The sequence below is a fragment of the Eutrigla gurnardus genome, assembly GCF_963514095.1.
Source record: "Eutrigla gurnardus genome assembly, chromosome: 1".
NCBI lineage: Eukaryota > Metazoa > Chordata > Actinopteri > Perciformes > Triglidae > Eutrigla > Eutrigla gurnardus.
Window position 1 is genome coordinate 6623734 of NC_139915.1, and position 14988 is coordinate 6638721.

Genomic DNA, 14988 nt, shown 5'->3' on the forward strand with positions numbered 1-14988 from the left:
ACGTAAAGAATGGCAAAAGGAAAGAAACGGGTGCCCTCTGGGTGTAGCAGAGCAGCCTGGCCTTGGATATATTTGGCTCTGTCAGTTTGCGTACAGATCTGCAGTGGTCTGCAATTAGGCTGTTTCCTGTTTCAACACAGGATATGGCAGCGCTGTGAAGCCGCGCCATAGATGCTCTCAGGGAGCATGCTAGCCAGGAGCCAGGCCCTCTGAAGGAGATGCATCTTTTTCATGGCTCTGAAATGACACGGTAGCTTTGTAAGTGGAAAACAACTGGCTTACTCGGTGGCAAAATGGTACTTTACATGAAAGCGACTTAATCATGATGAAAACCAGGGGCCCTTATTAAAAAGAGAATTTTATGCGACGTGACTCCGTGAAGAGTAACTGTCGTCGGCCTAAAGGAAGGCAGTGACCCGAGGACCCATACTCACAGTGGACTCCTACTACGGCTCCTCCCTAACTCATACAAAGCACTGGAAAATATGCGTCGGCTACTTCCTCCTTCCCACTCACCTCCCTCCACATTTCAACTTCCTGTTCTCTTGGCTGATCGGAAGTGAGATTCTTTGGGGATATTCAGCTACCTTTGAACCGTTGTAATATTTATTTTGGTGCCGCTGATTTACCGCCGTCTTTGACAATTAATGAAATGAGAAACCTTTTCTGGGTCGCAGTTAAGAGATGTAAGGTTTTTAAGCACACAAGAAACAGGCATGAAAATGGCATTCTTTAGAAACACACCCGGGCAGACACAAACCAGCACTCTATACATTCTTTTACCCACTTCCAGCCACACATGCCCAACCAGACGAGGACACTTTTAGATGCTGATCGAGACACATTGGCAGTTTGTACATTCTCTCATCTCTAACAATTTGTATTTATAGGTTGTCTCTCCCTCTTTTCCCCCTTCTTCCTCTCCCTCACTTTTGTAACTGTACCAAGAACACCTCTTTAAAAGACTGGATTCAGTTTGGCTGAAAGACAAAGACTTAGACTTGGCTCACACCTGAGAGCTGCCCTCAACTCACTTCCATGGATTTCAAATTCTGTAGAATATTGCTAAAAAGCGTGGATCAGATTAAAGAGTTAGAAAGCCACCTGTCAGCTAGCGATGTATCATTTTGCTGCAGCTAACTTTATTTGTCCGAGGAATAGGAATTCAAAAATTTGCTCTGACATTGAATATTATATGTGGACATTTGTGTAAATGCAAGAAATGCATTTTTTCAGTTTAAATATGTTAGTGCATTAGAATTATTTGTTGATGGAGATCTGTACATTGATTCTTCTTGGATTAAAAAGGACAGAGACTTTATTTGGTCTGTATGTATGTGAAAGCCAGAGCGTATTGCTAACTATTCCACTATTTCCCCATCTTTTGGCTGTGTCGTCTACAGCCTTAGCACAGAAGGGAAGCACACCCTCACAGCTTACCATGCTGTAAGTTGCACCGATGGTCCTGGGTCACATATGTGATGTAATCATTAGTCTATTAACAATGTCGGTAAATCCAAATCAATATCATCATACATAAATCTACAGCTTTTCTATTCACCAGTTATTCCACACAGTGCAACTATAAGAGAATAATATGTAATATAAAAGACCAGTGATTTGAAATAGTTGTCCTGCTTGCCTGGTAAGCAGGATGGGGTTTTTTAGTTCTGCTTCACTTGACTTGTGTGCTGTGGACATGCACCTGTCCGTGTTAACACTGCGTGCAACGTGTCAAGATGTTAAAATGTGGACTGTGATCATCTTCGTTATGAGCCCTTGAAATACACACATTGTTGGATATATTTCTAAAGCTTTGCTTTTCTTTTTGTAACAGCTCTGATGGTACTAGCTGAACAGTGACCGCTACCTGCCTGAGGACACCTGCTGCCCAATTCCCTTCATCATGTCTGGGATGCATGTAAGTGAAGCATTACTTCTTCTTTTTTTCCTCCACAGTTTTTAAACACTACAACCTCTACATTTCATGTAAAAGTCCATTAACAAGGAAGTCAGTTGTTCAAAGGTAAACTATGGACGTATATGCAACAACTGATTATTGCCCATGACAATAAATACATTTTATATAATATATATATATATATATATATATATATATATATATATATATATATATATATATATATATATATATATATATAAATGACTAGGTCTATAAGAAAATAAATATATAAATATTAATAATAAATAATAATATAATAATAATAATATTAATAAATAATAATAATAATAAATCAATAATATATAATAATAATAAATAAATATATATATTCACATGATATATAATTTATATATTATTAGCCCACATAGCTGGTGAACACACATCCATCAAAGTGTTGGGTCAGTTTTAGTGGTTTCATATTACCCGACAGTGGCAGTGGTTTGAGCTAATGCTTCACAAGTGCTCGCTTCAAAGTGGGATTACTTTCTCTCCTGCATCCTGCCTTCTCATGTCCTTTATTGATCCAGGTTGTCTTTAATCCGTCACACAGAATTGCTCCACCACAGTCAGGCAAAGATCTTTAAAGGCCTACATTTCTTGGGGGGATTTAAGAAGATCAAGGCGATGGAACTAAACACTTTGAATCTGTTATAATCTTGTGTTTGTTTAATCACATAAAATGATGAATTCAATATTTTCAGGCAGGCTGTGCTACTTTCATAGATTTTTTTGTTATCATGCTTTTGTTTCTGTCTTTTTTTGATCGTGAATGTTAATTGCAACTAATGATTCATGTGGAAATGCCACAATCAATAATAATGTCAGATAATTCAGCCTATTTGACAGAAAACTCTGGTTCGTAGCAACATGCATTATGGATTCTGTGTGGGTTGTGGCTTAAGTTTGTGAGTGTTTTTCCAGAGCTATTCAGTGGATTTTCTGTAGGTCAAGACGTCAAAACATTCTTTTGGCCTAGACTGTTTTGATGGGCAGCAGTGTGACCTACTGGTAATCTTACCAATCTTTTGACCATAAGGTCAAAGATTCAGCAAGTGCTGTGCACCCACTACATCCGGTGGAGAAAAATCTTGTAGGTTCACTCAGTAGATGGATTTGGATGTCAAGTAATGATATATACAGTTGACTTGCAATATATTTGACTCTGCAGGAGGATGACGGTTACAGGAATATGCCATTTTAACGTTTTCAGTCATAAAAACTGGATAAATAAAAAGGAAATAAAAGAGAAGCCTGCTTCTAAAATCTAAAATGTGTGAATGCAACATCAGGTTAAATGCAGCCGATGGTTATCTTTCCCAGTGGCTTTGTGTAAAGGAACCACATGACCACATGGAAGTCAACAGGGGGAGAATAGGGGTTATTCTGTATCCACATACCCGTCAGTCAGAGTCGTCACCAGCGGTCCTCACTCATTACGCACCACTGACTGAGACTGCATCAGACACATTCAGCTTTACAGCCGCTCACTCACACCTGCTGCTTTGTGCTCCGGCTTTCTCATTTCATCTCATTCACTCTATTGTGGCGTGTTTTTCATCACACCCACTGTTCTGATCTAACGGGGCAAACTGAATGCACACAGCATCCTTATCCTAGCTGTCATTTCCATTTGTATTTGAGGCGTGTAGCTGCCACATTTACATTATTCACAGTGACTGGCAATGAGCACAGGTGGCCATTCAAGACGTATTCAGTAAATCAAATTATGAGGCAGCGGCTGTGGTATTATGACTTCTTTTCATATGAGCCAGGGATCAGGCAGTGGCTGCTCAAAAATGGAACTGATTATTTTGGTTTTTAAAATGCATAGTTGTGCGTAGCATATGTTTAATTTTTTTCATTTCATATTCTGTTGTGGGAGAGAAATTGAAGGCTGTCCCAGCAACCATAGGACAAATGGCAGTCGGTTACCTTGGACAGGTCAGCAGTAGGGAGGAGTCCAAAATTACAACGCAACACTTAAAAGTTGATGTGGGAGCTTTAGCCAGCTGGTGAGACGCTGAGCGGAAATACTTTTAATTACTGCAAGCTTTGAATTGTAAATGATCAAATAAAATGTATTTCATTCATCCAGAAATGTTCATTATTTACACATTTCCCCCTCATAACTTTAAAAGGATCCTAAGACAGAGTGCAGCATCTGCATTTTTATTGGTACTAAGTGGGTTCTTCGGCGATGTAAAATAATCAGGATGCTTTTTTTTTCTCCTCAACTTCATTGCGTCTGTAGTTCCTGCTCTCTGCTTTTGTCTTCTCAACATTTTTGCCAAGATTCACACAACCACCTTGGGATATATGAATCTGTGAAGTGGGTGGTGTTAGCATGCATACGATAGATCATTGCCAGGGATGTGTGCAACATCACATCCCTGAGATTTCAGCACTCTGTATTGAAAATGCATGCTGATGTTTATAGTGTTAGTTGGTTGCCTCTTGTTATGTGAATATCCATTTAGACCTGCAATGTGAACGGCTGTTACAAGTAATTTTAGTGTCATTACTTACTTTGTTTGTGGTCGTTTTACTCTGTTTTTGTAGCTAACTGCACAGGATGAACACATTCAACGGATATGGAATGGTGTGCTTTGCAGTAACACTAGAAGAACAACTCCATAAAGAAAGATTCAAACCCAGCACCACCTTGCTGTGAGGCTGTGGCGTTAATGACTGAAATAACATTAAAGCCCCTTTTACACTGCCTTTTCGTTACAGGAGTATCACTCCTCACAGTCGTTATTGTAAAAGGTACTGAAACGGAATAGGTTCTCACAAGCGTTCCTCCTCTGAGCAGCAATGACCTCAGTGTGTAACACGTCATGGCGTCTCTGGTTCCGCAAAGCCGGGATGCTTCTGCAAAAGGAGACACCATTGCGGTTTTACGCCACAAACCAGTTATTTATAAACGATCGTGGCATATCATGTAAAAACACCGGCCCATTTGAGTATTTCTAAGTCCGCCCTCAGTGCCTTGTTCCCTCTCTTTTTGACGCTGTCATGCTATGTTACATCTCAGTTCAACTCCGCTGTCATTAATGTTGGTTTCTCTCTGTCTTATGTGACGTAGGCACCATGGTCGACTGGCACAGAGTGTGTAGCCAAGTACAACTTCCAGACTGCCAACGAACAGGACCTGCCTTTCTGTAAAGGAGATTTACTGACCATCATCGGAGCCACCAGGGTAAGTAGGCAGGTGGCTCGCAATATGGCTCAACGCTGCTTTCTGGCCCCACCATTAATGTTCAGGAAATGAGCCAAGAGTTGATGGTTTAAACTCTTTTTAATGTACTTCATCATGTACAGTTAAGTACAGGTATATAGAATTATGTGTTACAGTTTGTCTTTCCCCAGTTAATGATCGTGTACTGAATACTAGTTCAGACAAAACAAAAAGACTGCGGGATACAACCATGTCATCTTAAATCTGTACTACTGTCACACAAGCAGCACCTTTTCTCCTCTTTGCACTTAATCTAAATCAATTAAGGTCATGACAGCTCCGATACTCAATACATGCCTTCCTTGTCTCAGAAAGCAGCTTGTTATTGATTACAGAGTGAAAGGACAGCACCTTCTTCCAGGTTTTTTTTTTTTTTTTTTATATATATATTTTTTTTTTATTTCCAATAAATTAACAAAAAGGATACAACAACAAAAATATCCATCCTGAAACAATATCGATGATGGGGTGACTCGTACAATTTCTTTCTTTCTTCTTTTTTTTGTTTAGCCCATGTATATATAGCTATATAGGATAGACAAGAAAACAAAATACAAACAGAACAAACAAACAAAAACAAACCAAAAAATAAACAAATATCTAAATCAAATAAAAGAATTAAAAAAAATAAGTGGAAAAGCAGCAATCTGTCTTCACTGACATTAGTGGGTATTTACACCTATATGTGCTTACCTGCACCAACATACACAAACGTGCTCGCAACACATATGTACATCCACATAGTCAAACATACGCATATATTTTACAGAGATACATATATTTAATATTAAGGTCTGCCCTGCTCTATAGGGCACCAATTCAGGGCTCAACCAATCATATGTCCCCTTTAGAAAATTCCTCCAAACCTAAAAGTAATGGAAACCAAAATTCTTGAAAAATATAACCACATTTATGTTTTTCCAAAGTTAATTTTTCTAAGGGTAAAAAAGCTGAAATCTGATTTGTAAAAATCTTAAGAGTTGGAGGGAAATCATCTTTCCAAAATAAGAGTATGCATTTCTTCGCAAAGTATGTTATCATAATTAATATCCTGCATTTTTTCGTATCTAACTGAGGATGCAATGGATCATTTAACAAATACAAACTGGGACTTAAATCAAATTTTATTTTCAAAACAGATTGTGTAAAGGAGTGAATTGATTTCCAAAAATTTTGTAGAAGGTCACACTCCCAAAACATATGTATAAATGTCCCATCCGTTCTTTTACATCTGGGACATTTTGCTGAGATAGTCTTGGAGATTTTATGCATTTTTGTTGGTGTTAGGTATAGTTTATGAATGAATTTAAAATTAGATTCCTTAATTTTGTTGCTAGTGAATGGAAAGTGTATTCTTTCACAGATATTTAACCAGGTGTTTTCTTCAAAGACTATCTCTAAGTCCTTTTCCCATGACTTCTTTATAATCTGGAAAGATGACTTACCTCCTCTTGAGAGAATGTTGTAAAATTCACTTATTTTCCCTTTTATTGTTTCAGAGGACATTAATATATCTTCTATCTCAAATAATACAAACCGCAGTTTGTCTGCTTTAATAAGTGAATGAACAAGACTCCGGATTTGTAAATATTTAAAAAAATCTTTATTAGAAATGTTGTATTCCTTTCTTAAATCAGCAAATGATTTTAATTGCCTATTCAGATTAAATAGGTCTTTAAATTGTATTAAACCGGAGTTTGTCCATTCTCTTATGTTGATCTTTGTTTGAATGTTCAGATCTGGATTTTGGTAAATAGGTGAGTCCACAGAAGTACAATAAGTGATACCATATTTTTTCCTACAAGCTTTCCATGTTAACAGAGTATTAAAAACATTTGTCCAGTTCATCTATCTTTTCAAAATTATTTATAAACAAAAGAGAAACCAGAGGTAAAGGTTTAAGCGACTCTGTTTCCATCTGGACCCACAGAGATTCTTGTCTCTCCAATATCCATGATGCCATGTTCCTTAACTGGGCTGCCCAAAAGTAATATTGCAGATTAGGGAGACCGAGACCTCCCATAGGTTCCGGCTTCATTAGAGTCATTAAACTAATCCTAGGTTTCTTATTATTCCAAATGAATTTTGAAATACAACGATTTAATGGTTTAAAAAAATCCGCAGCCAAGAAGCATGGTAACATCTGAAAAAGAAAATTGAATCTTGGGAGAACGTTCATTCTGATAACATTTATACGTCCTAATAATGAAAGAGGTAAGGAGGACCATTTTAACAAGTCTGATTTAACCCTGTGTACAAGGGGGGTGTAATTTTCTTTGAAGAGGTTATGTAAATTCGGAGTAATACTTATACCCAAATATTTAAAGCTTTCTGATGTCCACTGAAAACTACAAGATGAAAGGATTTTTTCTGTTGGCGGCATGTGTAAGAGAACAGCACTAGATTTAGTAAAATTTATCTTATATCCAGAGTAGCTTCCAAATTGTTGAATCGTATTTTGTAAATGTATTATTGATTTCTCTGGATCTGTAATGTATAAGAGAATGTCATCTGCATATAAAGAAATTTTATGTTCATAGTTTTTAATCCTTAAACCTTGAATGCTTGTATTATCTCTGACACTTGCCACCAATGGTTCAATCACCATAGCAAAAAGTAAAGGCGACAATGGGCAACCTGATGGAAGCTTCCTTTATGTATTTTGTGGACGTCTCCCCATATGTTTGGCAATACACCCCGACATGTGAGATGTTTGGTGCTACTTTGCTGAGCGTATTTTGACACACTTGAGTAGCTTTATCAGACTGATCTTTAAAGTGTCTCCTCGTGTTCACAACAAAATGCACATGCTGCGTCAATCCCCAAACATCTGAACACTCAGCACCACTAAGCATGAGTTGTTAGTTATGTAATATGTTGTTTTAAATCCATTTTATCATTGATTTACCATCTAATATGGGACCATATCAGGCACATCGGACTCATGGTTTGAATAAACAGCTGTCAAGGTTCGGCACACAGGCAGGCAGCGAGGGCAACGAAGATCTAGGATGAGATGACACAAGAGTTAACTAAACAAAACAGGAATTGAAGATACACGCAAAAGACAACGTGACCTCAAAACAGGAAAGGAGTGTGCAGACCACACACACATGTAAACATTTAATGAAGAAGTTAAATAATGTCAGGGTGGTACAGTATAGTATTTCTCTCTCTTAAAGATACTCTCTCTGAATTTTACTTTACTTTATAGAACACAAAACTTAAAAGGGGCTCATTGGTAATGCTTGGTGATGAAAGCTGGCTCCAGATCAGCCCAATAGCAAAATTAAATTGCAATATTTGGTTTCAACAGTAGAGGGCAGCTGCTTTGCACATGTATAACAGAATACTAATTCTTGTGTTTTTGCACTTAAATGTCAATATTTGGATCCAAACCAATCAACCTGCTTCTCTGCTGGTTTTTACATTTCTTTCTACAAATCAAGCTAACAAGATATGACATTCAAATTAATTTGTGCTGGCATTGATGGATTTTTATTTACCTTTGGAAAGAGCCATGCTAGATGTTTCCACATGTCCAGTCTTTATGCTAAGCTAAGTGGTTGAGGTCTGTAGCATCACATGCCACACAAACCCGAGAGTGGCATTCATCTCCTCATCTATCTCTTGGCAAGAGAGTAAATAAATATTTCCCAAAATGTCAAACAATTCCTTGACGATAAGCAGATGGGCTGGCACCGCTGATGTGAGAATGGTGATCGAAACACAAACATCTGATTACATTTTGTCTTGTTTCTCAGGAGGAAATGCTGTGACGGTTTCAGGTTTGTGATGGGCCAGTGCATACCTGAAAGTAGGTAAACCATACACATTATACTCCTCTATGTCTGGCTCATGAACGCTCACATCTGATTCGCATGCTCCAAATCTGATATCATTTATCCACTACAGCAGTTTCCAGATAGCAGGCTGCACAAAACACAGCCTGGAGACCACATTTGTCAATGTGGTCCTCCAAAGAAGTCCACAGAATGCACACACTGTTGTCGACTTTCGGAGCAATTAGGTTCAAGGAGCCGTGTCAGATAACTTGCATGTTGTAGGGCACTGGAACAAACGAATATAACAGGCATCCAGAGAAGAAACTGACCACAGGTTTGGCACAGAGGACTGCCAACGTTTTCATGTGGTGGTTCATTTAAATAATCTGTAAATTGTTCAAGTAGAACTCAGGAATCACGACCAGGAAAAATATTGTGCAGTATTGACAAACGGGTTTAGTGTCGGCAGCGTCAAATACACAATAAAGACTGTAGGATGCATCCAAAGAATAACAGTGAGTCACATCGACCACTAGAGGGCACTGTTCCTCCATGAACACAACAGCCTTAAGGGATGGATGGGCCTGAATATTCACATAATTGTGTATACAAGCATGTGCTGATTCTGAGACAATGGGCCCCTGGGAACAGACATGCAAAAGGCCCCAACACCTCTCCCACAGGAGCAACACACAGAGTTTATGGTTGTTGTTGTTGTTGTTAAGATGCCTTAAGATGTGTGTCTTTTTTGTCTGTTTTTGATAGTTGTTTTGTGTCACCTTGTTGTAATTGTTTTGGTCTGATGGAAGTATGTCTTCTGTGGTTATTTAAACCCCTTTGTAGTTGTTTTGTCTCTCTTTCTAGTCATTATGTATTTCTTTCTAGTCATTATGTATTTATTTGTGGATTTTGTGTCTCTTTGTAGTTGTTTTGTATCTCTTTGAAGTCATTATGTATGTCTTTGTGGTCATTGTGAGTCTCTTAAAGTAGTTTGCAGTCCAGCCAGAGGCTTTAGTCTTGGTGATAAGGACTAATAGCCCTCCTGGTGATTGCAGTGACCTTAAATAACTTTCTCAGCTAACTCTCTGCCTCCTGGCTCTCTGCAGGTGTGGATGTGTGTGCGGCGTCGCCATGCGAGCAGCAGTGCACTGATAACTTTGGACGAGTCGTCTGCACATGTTACCCCGGCTATCGCTTCGACCGAGAGAGACACCGCCACCACAAATCTCCCTACTGTCTGGGTCAATACACACTTCTCATATCTCTCTGTTCAATATTTGGACTGTAATTGGGTTTTTCATACCCACTTCATCATACATTGATCCACATGCATATTTAAAAAGTTCCTCAAACTCCCTGCTTTAATCATACATGTTTTTTAAACTGGATAAACAGCGCCCTCCTCCTGTGTGAACTTTCATTAGAATTTGTATTTTCTTTATAATAATGTTATTTATCTGTTTGTCTCCCTTCACACACACACACACACACACACACACACACACACACACACACACACACACACACACACAAACACACACACGTACAGACATTGATGAGTGTGAGCACCCGGGCAGCAGCATGTGTGACCATGAGTGTGTGAACACAGTGGGCAGCTTCCTGTGTCGCTGTCGCAGTGGATACATACTCGCACCGGACCAACGCTCCTGCATCCCTGTACACAACTGTGAGTCTATATGTCTCTACTAGTGTATGCGTTCATTGATTATTCATCCAGTAGGATGCCGATGATGGATGTTCCAGTGTTTGGACAGTAATTGTTTTACTTTGTTACCCTCTTTAAAGGAAGTGAACTTTTATTGTCTTAGTGTGATTTCAGTCTGTTGGTCAAATAGTACAGTGTGCAACAGGAATATTAGAGGTTTGATGTACGTGTGCTAGGAAAAACTTTAAGCACATCTTTTGTCTTGCAGTGAGTTCTTCCGGGAAGTCAGAGACCCTGATGAGTGCTGGTACCTGCTCGTTCACCTGTCAGGATTTTATAAACATGCAGAGCAGTCTGCTGCAGCTAAAACTAATGCTGGGCAGCACACTGTCACCCAACCAGGTAACATTACACTTACAATGAGTCAACATGTTCAGCATAGGAGACCGGAAAATAGATGTTTGAGTTGAAATCAGAATACGTCAGCCTACACAGTCTTTCTTTTTTGTGTTTTAAGGTACCTGACCTGGCCAATAGAAGTGATAAACCATCACTGGGGAGGGTGGGAAAAAGTCCTGACAACCCTTGTCTTCCTGGTCCACCCGGCCCCCCAGGAGCTCCTGGGGTCCCAGGTAATCTAGATATAACTGTAATGTAAGACAAGTTAAATCCACTGCTGGCTCCAGATATGTGCACAAGGAGAGTTTGTGATTAATGCAGCCATGCATTATAGTTGTTAGAATAACAAAAAGGGAGTGTGAGGACACAGAGAATGTGGAAAAAATGTAAAAAGTGTGTTGAAAAATAAATAAAAGTAAATGTTCTACACTTAATAATAAAGGAATGAAGAAAAAAACATGTTCCTAAGGTTACAGCAGTGAAAATAAAAGCAAAACAAGGGTTTTAGATGACCTGTCTGAGAGAAAGAATGTTATCACGTTATCACTGTATCCATCTGCCCTCCACAGGACACCCAGGAGAACCCGGAAAGAGAGGGGACTCAGGGGACAGGGGCCCGCCTGGCCCTCGGGGTCCACGGGGAGACATGGGACCCATGGGCCCAGAGCCTGACCTGAAGCACATGAAAAGAGGTCGCAGGGGGCCAGTGGTAAGGAAAAAAAAAACATTCCACAATGCAGGGGTTAGGACATCGCTTTTTCAGTTTATTTCCCACTGGAGCGTCAGGACATCAACGTAGCTTCTCAAAACCACAAGGTCACGTCCTCAGTGTGTTAACGGATCCAAAGGGTCATATGAATGGGGGTTTGGTGCCGCTGGTATTATGAGAACGCATATACATATAGACATAAGATGGCATCGTCAGTCACAACTTCATAAATGGAACTTAAAGGGTGTCCATTCATCTCCGTAACGAATGCCTGATCAGCTCACGTGTCTTATCATTCATACAGGGACCAACTGGGGCAACAGGAAGAGATGGACTAAAGGTCATTATTGAATATCTTTATTTTTTACCCTTTATTATTCCCCTCTTCTCATTTCTCAGTTCGTATCTCACTTGCTTTCCTCGCCTCCTCTCCTCGCATCCTAGTCCCTCCCCACCAGAGACTCTTGTCACTGAGTGAACAGAGTCCTCTAAAGCAGCGACTGACTGAAATAAAATGGCCAACAAGTAATAAAACATAACCACAGGAAGTTCTGTACAGCTAGCTCTGCCATGCTTCTGGTTTCCTTCTCTCTTCCTTATTGATATACATTGACATTGAATACTAATCATTACAGCTTTAACCTGCTTGACATTCGATTGGAAGGTTTTCAAGACTCACGATGTGTTACTCATCAAATAGAACAGTGTATCTTGAATCAATATGCGACTGTGCAGTTTGCAGATCTTTTGAAAGATGTCTGTTAAAATGCTGTTTGTCATCTACAGGGCGAGAGGGGACCTGCAGGTCCCGAAGGGCCACCTGTAAGTCAACTTACACTCAAATTTAAGTCTTTATTGCTACTATATGACTCTATATAACCAAATAAAATGCTACAGTTCTTTTCTATGCCAACTCTAATAGGATCGAGGTGTCAACCTCATTCTATAATGTAAATGAGAAGTTGTGAAAATGGTTCTCACAAAAAAAAAAAAACGACAAGAAAACCGGTTGACTGATTGTCAAAACAGTTCAAAATGACATGCAGGGCATCTTAATCAATTCCTCTGTCCCCAGGGACCACCCGGCTCCTTCGACTTCCTCCTGCTAATTATGGCCGACATCCGCAATGATATAGTGGAACTGCAGGAGAAGGTGTTTGGGGAGCGGCGGGGCACCTCTCTGGACAGTCCTCCTCATTCCAGCGGGGAGATGGATTTTGTGGAGTGGGGCTCCGGACAAGGAGATCTCCTGCTCAGCACCTGACCTTTGACAGCCCACCCACAGTAACAGCAAGACAATCACTAAACTAGACTCTTTGTTTCTTTCTTGATAACGGATGCTGGTGGTCAAAGTGCCAACATGTAAATAATCCCAAACCACACAGCTGGGATGAACTGGGCAAGGAGCCCTGATTGCATTCTGCCACAGACAGTAAAACAGAGAGAAACACGGATTAAAGACACAGAAATTGGACTCTCTTCACCACTGCGAGGACTGGCTGCCTTTCATACATGCTGCGGTGTGAGTGTGAGGGATGTGTGTGCAGGACGTGGAGTGAGAAAGATGCCTTTATGTCTTAGTCTCGGAGCTGTGCCTCTGAGATGAACCACTTCAAACGGAGAGCGTTATCGTCTACATCTCTTCCTGTTCCTGTCTGCCCCATGGAAGCTCTGCAGCCACTGACAGTTTGCCTGCAAGGCGTTGGCACAAAGATCCAGGACCCGCACTGTGAGCCTCCCTTGCACCTGCCTGCAGTATCCAGCCCTCAAGTCTGAGCTCTGCAGCTCCTCTCTATGAGGCATCTTCAGAAACCAATTCATGAGAGTTTTACAAACCCCAAATCCTGTACAGCTGGACAAAAACAGTAATGTCTCATGGATTTTTTATGAAATTGTAGAATTAAACAACTCAAGTTCAAGTTTGATTAACAAAATAACATTGTACTGCAAATGTCCATCTAGATGTAATCTAAAGCCCTATTTGCACTATTAACTAGAGGAGCTCATGTGATTAAGAAATGACCGTTCACGCCTGTATTTCATGCAGCACATTCATAAATGAAGTTTGTATTTGACGCTACTTTGCTGCCATTACATTTACATTGAGGGCATTTAGCAGACGATTTTATCCAAAGCGACTTACAATCAGTACATTTGTCAGAAGAAAGTGCAATAGTATATCACTATCAGTACAGTAAGGAGTTTCAAGCATGGTCAATTGCAAAGTTACATTATCCCCCGGGCGTGATGTCAAGGCTCTGCGTTACATCTGATTATGCTAAAAATATATACTAAATGATATCTAGATTACATATTTTAAATATTATTATGTCATATATGCCAATTTATGTTTATTATTTGCTCACAAAGACTTTTTATTCTAGTGCAAATGGGTCTCCATGCTGTGTAGCGAGATTAAGTTGCACCCAAAATGCTGTCAAAGCTTTTATTGATCATTGACTATTCGCTAAATTGACTGTGAACATATTCTTAATAAGAGCGATGGCTTGAAGAAGACAAGGGTGATGAGGGTGACGAGGGTTGCAGATATTCTCACACTTTCACAAGAGACATGAAACTGGAAGTTGTTTTATTTACTGTGAATCTGCTGCCAACTTACTCACTGCTCAAAAAGATTTGTCTAGATTAAAATTTTTATTTTTTATTTAATGTTTCATTAAATTTCAGAGATGTACTAAACATTACATGTTCTGGCGATACCAAAGGTGACTAAAACCCCAACAAAATAAAGACGTACCGTAGGAGCCATAAACTAATTAAAGGTGCAGTGTGCAGGATTTGGCAACATCCAGCGGAGAAGCTACAGATTGCGACCAACTGAAACTTGAGAACCACCGTGACCAACCAAGGAAAGCGTGAATGGCCCTGTCTAGGGCCAGTATATTCAGGTGATTACACACTAAAGAAAACATCCTTATTAATATTACATTTCTGCCAATAGATCACCCTAAATGCTACACACTGTTGCTTTAAAGGAACCATTCGACATTTTGGAAATTGTGATTATTTGCTCTCTTGCCTGGAGTTAGATGAGAAGATGCCAATCTCATGTCTGTCCATTAAATATGAAACCAACATGTGCCGGTTAGTTGGGGTTATCAGGGATTTGATTTCTTCCCCTTTCCCAATGTGTTTTCAGTTCATGGAAGTTAACTGTGAAAAACCAAGATGGCAACATCTAAAATTTCTAACTCAAGGCTTCAAAAT

At 39.6% G+C, this 14988-nt stretch overlaps 1 protein-coding gene across 2 annotated transcripts in view; it reads left to right on the forward strand.

Moving 5' to 3' along the window:
• The window catches only part of LOC311018125 (collagen and calcium-binding EGF domain-containing protein 1-like), a 36440-nt gene extending 22605 nt beyond the window's left edge, over positions 1–13835 (forward strand). Inside the window, exons 2-12 of one of the 2 annotated variants that reach the window (XM_084016933.1) lie at positions 1838–1921; positions 5049–5162; positions 8966–9022; positions 10093–10227; positions 10536–10673; positions 10921–11054; positions 11170–11284; positions 11621–11760; positions 12065–12100; positions 12547–12582; positions 12836–13835. In XM_084016933.1, the coding sequence (XP_083873059.1) occupies positions 10568–10673; positions 10921–11054; positions 11170–11284; positions 11621–11760; positions 12065–12100; positions 12547–12582; positions 12836–13024 (756 nt within the window). In that variant the 5' untranslated portion in view covers positions 1838–1921; positions 5049–5162; positions 8966–9022; positions 10093–10227; positions 10536–10567 and the 3' untranslated portion in view covers positions 13025–13835. The remainder of the gene's footprint in view (positions 1–1837; positions 1922–5048; positions 5163–8965; positions 9023–10092; positions 10228–10535; positions 10674–10920; positions 11055–11169; positions 11285–11620; positions 11761–12064; positions 12101–12546; positions 12583–12835) is intronic. The other variant, XM_084016932.1, reaches the window with a different exon arrangement.
• The last annotated feature ends 1153 nt before the right edge of the window (positions 13836–14988 follow it).